Source organism: Aedes aegypti, chromosome 3 (genome assembly GCF_002204515.2).
Source record: "Aedes aegypti strain LVP_AGWG chromosome 3, AaegL5.0 Primary Assembly, whole genome shotgun sequence".
NCBI classification, from domain to species: domain Eukaryota; kingdom Metazoa; phylum Arthropoda; class Insecta; order Diptera; family Culicidae; genus Aedes; species Aedes aegypti.
The window spans coordinates 382,905,088-382,911,087 of record NC_035109.1 but is presented as its reverse complement, the minus strand read 5'-3'; the positions used below and the strand labels follow the sequence as shown (position 1 = coordinate 382,911,087).

Sequence of the window (6,000 nt, the reverse complement as noted above, 5' to 3'; positions counted from 1 at the left end):
GGTTTTAAACATTAAACAGTGAGTTTAACTGTAGTTATGGAAAATTGACAAATCCACGATTCAAGAGAATATATTTTTGTTAGTGAATGTTTTGTGAAGAGTGTGAATGTGCTGTGTAAAAATATGTTAACATAACAGTCAACAGTTGACTACAAAGGCGATGCGGAAACCTATGCTGGCAGCTATTAATGCTAGCAAAGAAGTGAATAATTGCTTACATTTAAGATGTTCTTCTTTCAGCATTGACTGTTTCTTGAACTAACACTTACACATAGTTGTATACTAATGATGATTTATCCTTTAAGAATAAACTGTTCTTTGAAATTCATTACAAATGCATGCTATCTGTAGTTCTCTATTGTTTTAAATTTCGGCCAAACGGCATTCGGTCAAATGGAATTTGACACGGAACCAATTTTGTAATCGTTACAAGCATGCATTCATTCTTTCGCTTGCATGTGAACTTTTTGTATCTGTTATAGCTTCTTCAAAAAGTTCCAAGTTATGCTCTTGATCTTTTCGGGCGAATGGTCTATTCGTGTTAATGGATTTCGGGGAAATGTGATAGAATCAGGAGAGTAGGAGAACTTTAGGCTTTCCCATGGGCACTCACGGGATAACTCCGTCGTCTTCGCCCTCGTCTCTGTCTCCATTAGATCTGCTTGTCACAGTCAGTCAGTCAGTTCTTCGTTTGCAACCCCGTGCGTGGAAAAACATTCCGAAGGCCATCATCATCTCTTGCAAGTCAGCCAAGAAGTCAGTCAATCGAGTGTCGTCGGGTAATCGAAAGTGCGTTCGCGTAACGTCCTCTCTGTATCTGAAGTGTGCAAATCAGAAAGCAAGTTTTGTGAGAAGTAGAAGTGTGAAACTGAAGCGCAAATTTTAGTGATCTCTGTGAACAAGGAATACCGTTACAGCTAGCTTTAGGCAAACTCGAGACTTCGAGTCGTAAGGAGACGACCTCCAGCACCGGAAGTGGACTTTTGAAGGCTTTTCTTCTTCGCTTGGACCCGAGTTCAGCAAACGGCCTCAAAACGGAGCACATAACGAAAATGATGGATTTCAGCGGCGGCGCCTACGGAGGCGGCAAAGCTGGCGGAGCATTCGACCCCATTGGGTTTGTGATGCGACCCACGGTGATCCTGAGGGCGGTCTGCTGGGTGAATATCCGATTCAGAAAAAAATCTCGCCTTTCAAGTTTTCAGCATGTCGTCATGGGTTTTATAACCAGCCTTCCTGTTACGGGTTCGATTTTTCCTCCCCCACCGCCTTCGCCACTCGCGTTCGAGAGGGAAAAATCGATTTTCTGATAGTTCAACTTTTGTGGGAGATCCCGAGGTTCTCTTTCTCTCGGTGGTGGCGTATTTTGCGTCGGAATGTTTTGGGTGTGGGAGTTCGAGACATGCTCCCGACGATGGTTCAAAAGGCGTTCTCGTTCTCAGTTTTGAGCTCTCAGTTGTTGTTTTCATTCTTCGGTCGTTTATATGGATGGCACCGAACCGAAGATGTGGGAGAGCGTGTTTCTTTCTCTTGCGTTTTTCTTTTGTCACTTTTTACTATTGGTACCGATGTACGAGTTTTCGCACTTGCATTGTCATGGTGTGAAAATCGAGATTGATCTTAGATTGAGATCTAGAGTTGAAACACAGTACGAGGTTATTCTTCATATGATTACATTGCTATTGATATTTAAACAGTAACTGTCTTTATAGATGATCTAAGTTGAGAATTTACATCTGCTTGTTTTCTAATGAGTGAAGCTTTTAATTCCAACATAGACGAAAATTTTGGATAATATCATAAACGTCACAATGTCATTACAAATTTTTATTTATAACTGCTTGACAGTTCGTTACATTTCCATTGAAGGGGTATTTTGTTGAGTTCTGGTGAAATTGATTAAGAACTCGTCGTGCTTGCTTAAGCAACTTCTACCCAGAAGCTATGGAAAAGGAATTCACAACGATACACAACGCGATTCTAGTTATTTTATTCGGCAATTCTAAGTAGCAGAAGTGCTAATAGATTCCATCTACAATGCAAACGGAAGAAGAAGTTAAAAATTGAGTTTTGTTGCATGTTTTGTACATTTCTTACAATTACAAAGTACAGTAATGATCCGATTTTGTCAGCTCTCGAATTTATGTACCCCCAATTTTAACATCATTTTTGACCTTTTTTTGTGTACCCCCAATTTTAGCATCCTTCTATACTGTTGGGTAATAAAACGTCGAAATCCAAAACGTTGAATGCCAAAACATCGAAAGTACAAAACGTCGAACGGACAAAATATGGAAAGAAGATAATTGGAAGGAAATGAACATTTTTTGGAAGAATGATTCTATTCCGAAAGAATTCACAGTATATTTCATCGAACACGACGTGAAAACATACATGTGTAAAGCAATATTGAAAAATGGCCAATCTTCACGTTTTGTCCTTTCGACGTTTTAGGATTCGACATTTGACATATGATAATTTTAAGACCAACCATTCGTATCGTGACAGTTGTTACGGAACGGAGTCTCGTTATCACGTTCATGATGTGCAAAATTCATATTATTCCGACGACAGACCTTATTTTCTTCATATTTCAATTTTCGAACCGGTTAGGGAATAAAATGTCGAGGGATAAAATGTCGAATCCCAAAACGTCGAAAGGGATGAAATGTCGCATTTTTCCGGAAGATAATCATTCTTCCAAGAAGTTCTCCGTTTCCTTTTAATTCTCTCCTTTCGACGTTTTGTCCGTTAAGGCTGATTTGCTACTGACAAGAAAAGTAATCGCCTATCTCGATGCGTGGAAAATTTCTTTCCAGAAATGGTCCAGAAAATCATATTTTTCTGATCGTAGTACGCAGTTGAGAAGAAATGTAATTTCTTGACTAATTCATTGAAGGAATTTCTTTACTTTTCTTAAACGAAACAGCATACTTAGCTACTTAGCTTAGACACTTTGTCCTTTCGAAGTTTTGGAATTCGATCTTTTGTCTTTCGGTGTTTTGTCACCCAGCCTTTCGAAACAATCTCGATATCTCTCCCTATGTCGATGGTATCTTAGGTCCCTTCATTCTGCATACAATTTCTCTCTTCACAATTTCTGGAAAATCGGGGAATTACTATACGTAGAGTTCTAAAGGATACTTGGATGAACAAGGACACTAGTTTTATCTTTGATGCAGAGTATTCGTCATGTTGAATTTACCAATTAAAAATGAAACTTAATAAAAATTTGCACCTACCTATCTACGATTATCGAACCAAAAAAGTTCTATAGCAGTGGCTCCGAACCTGTTCGGAGTTGCGCCCCCCTTCGAAATTATGAGAACGTCTCGCGGCCATTAAATATGTATCCTCGTTATGATTATGACTTTTTATTGCAAATTGGGTCCTAAAATGTTTAATCAAAGACAAATTAAAGACCCCCATGTCCCTTGCAGTTGCCCAAAATTTTATGGCTCATAAGGTAATCTAGAATGCCGTTCAAAGTGTACTGCGATCTGTCAAACTTGGGTACCTTTTGCACTACCGAGGGACGAAATGCAGTACTAGAAGTGGTACCCAATCTGAGCCCGAGTGGGACGGACCTGGTTTAATGGTTTCTTGTTTTGTTTTTATCTAATAACAAGACTAAGTGGTCCCGGCAAACTTCGTCTTGCCAATCAAGTAGGCTGTTGAAAAAGTTATGGATCGTCTCATACAAAATGACAGTTTCGTTCACTCTCGTTTTTCCAACTTTCCCGTTGAATAGCTCCGGATTTATATACATACACTACCCGTCATAAATACGGACTCACTGAAATAAGTATTGCAACACTCAGCTGAAAGGGAACAGTTTAGTTCGCGATTTTGCCGCTAGGTGGCGCTAGTGAGCATGCAAAATTGAGCATTTCAAACTTCACTTCATAGTCAAGTGTTTAAGGTAATATCACTTCATACACCAGTAATTCAGGACCGATAACATTCTTGTTCAATTTATTCAGATATGATTCGCTCTATATCCAAATGATTCATGTCATGTGACACTTCATTTTTGAATGCATGCTCACTAGCGCGACCAAGCGGCAAAATCGCGAACTAAACTGTTCCTTTTCCGTATGTCCTTGAACCCCTGAGCAACTTTGCCGAAGACCCGAACTTTCAATCTCTTATTGATCACAAGCTAGAACTAGTTTGAAATGCTCGCTAGCGCCACCTAGCGGCAAAATCGTGAACTAAACTGTTCGCTTTCCAGATGTCCTTGAACCCCTGAGCAACTTTGCCGAAGACCCGAACTTTCTATCTCTTGTGGATCACAAGCTAGAACCAGTTTGAAATGCTCAATTTTGCATGCTCACTAGCGCCACCTAGCGGCAAAATCGCGAACTAAACTGTTCGCTTTCCGGATGTCCTTAAACCCCTGAGCAACTTTGCCGAAGACCCGAACTTTCTATCTCTTATGGATCACAAGGTAGAACTAGTATGAAATGCTCACTAGCGCCACCTAGCGGCAAAATCGTGAACTAAACTGTTCGCTTTCCAGATGTCCTTGAACCCCTGAGCAACTTTGCCGAAGACCCGAACTTTTTATCTCTTATGGATCACAAGCTAGAACCAGTTTGAAATGCTCAATTTTGCATGCTCACTAGCGCCACCTAGCGGCAAAATCGCGAACTAAACTGTTCGCTTTCCGGATGTCCTTAAACCCCTGAGCAACTTTGCCGAAGACCCGAACTTTCTATCTCTTATGGATCACAAGCTAGAACTAGTTTGAAATGCTCAATTTTGCATGCTCACTAGTGCCACCTAGCGGCAAAATCACGAACTAAACTGTTTCCTTTCCGTATGTCCTTGAACCCCTGAGCAACTTTGCCGAAGACCCGAACTTTCAATCTCTTATGGATCACAAGGTAGAACTAGTATGAAATGCTCACTAGCGCCACCTAGCGGCAAAATCGTGAACTAAACTGTTCGCTTTCCAGATGTCCTTGAACCCCTGAGCAACTTTGCCGAAGACCCGAACTTTCTATCTCTTATGGATCACAAGCTAGAACCAGTTTGAAATGCTCAATTTTGCATGCTCACTAGCGCCACCTAGCGGCAAAATCGCGAACTAAACTGTTCGCTTTCCGGATGTCCTTAAACCCCTGAGCAACTTTGCCGAAGACCCGAACTTCCAATCTCTTATGGATCACAAGGTAGAACTAGTTTAAAATGCTCACTAGTGCCACCTAGCGGCAAAATCGCGAACTAAACTGTTCGCTTTCCGGATGTCCTTGAACCCCTGAGCAACTTTGCCGAAGACCCGAACTTTCTATCTCTTATGGATCACAAGCTAAAACTAGTTTGAAATACTCAATTTTACATGCTCACTAGCGCCACCTAGCGGCAAAATTGCGAACTTAGCTGTTTGCTTTCCGGATGTCCTTGATCCCCTGAACAACTTTGCTGAAGATCACTTCTTTGCAAGTCGTAAGGATCTCGAGATATAGCAATGTGAAATTACCTGTTTTGAGGTGATGCTAAACTTTTCAGGGTGATTCAATATTCAGCTGAGTGTTGCAATACTTATTTCAGTGAGTCCGTATTTATGACGGGTAGTGTACAAACACGTCGGATCCCTTAACGAACAAAATGGAGAAAGAATCATCCAAATCCGTTGACCCGTTCGTAAGCCATTTCGTGACATACAAACACCATTCCATTTTTAGATATATAGACGAAAGAGCATGTTCTTGTAAACATTTTAGCATTTTTTTCAGCTCAAATATAACATATTTAAATTTTCATTTTAAATATTGTTCCAAATATGAAACGTGACACTTTTGACCATGTTTGACTTTTTTTTTGGCGATAAAAATGCCACAGGGGTTATAGCTTTAACACTGGGGTTATTCCTACCTGACATTTCGGAAGAGACACGGAAAACAAATCTCAAAAACCGTAAAAAAAAGTTTTTGACGTAAACCAACGGAAATCATTTATAAATTGAGTAAACATGGGTTTCTGGCCTAAACTTAA

At 40.3% G+C, this 6,000-nt stretch overlaps 1 protein-coding gene across 1 annotated transcript in view; it reads left to right on the top strand.

The window, feature by feature from the left end:
* The first annotated feature begins 640 nt into the window (after positions 1-640).
* The window catches only part of LOC5566545 (synaptogyrin), a 28,722-nt gene continuing 23,362 nt past the window's right edge, over positions 641-6,000 (top strand). Inside the window, exon 1 of the mRNA XM_021853209.1 lies at positions 641-1,160. Coding sequence (XP_021708901.1) covers positions 1,053-1,160 — 108 coding nt within the window. The 5' untranslated portion in view covers positions 641-1,052. The remainder of the gene's footprint in view (positions 1,161-6,000) is intronic.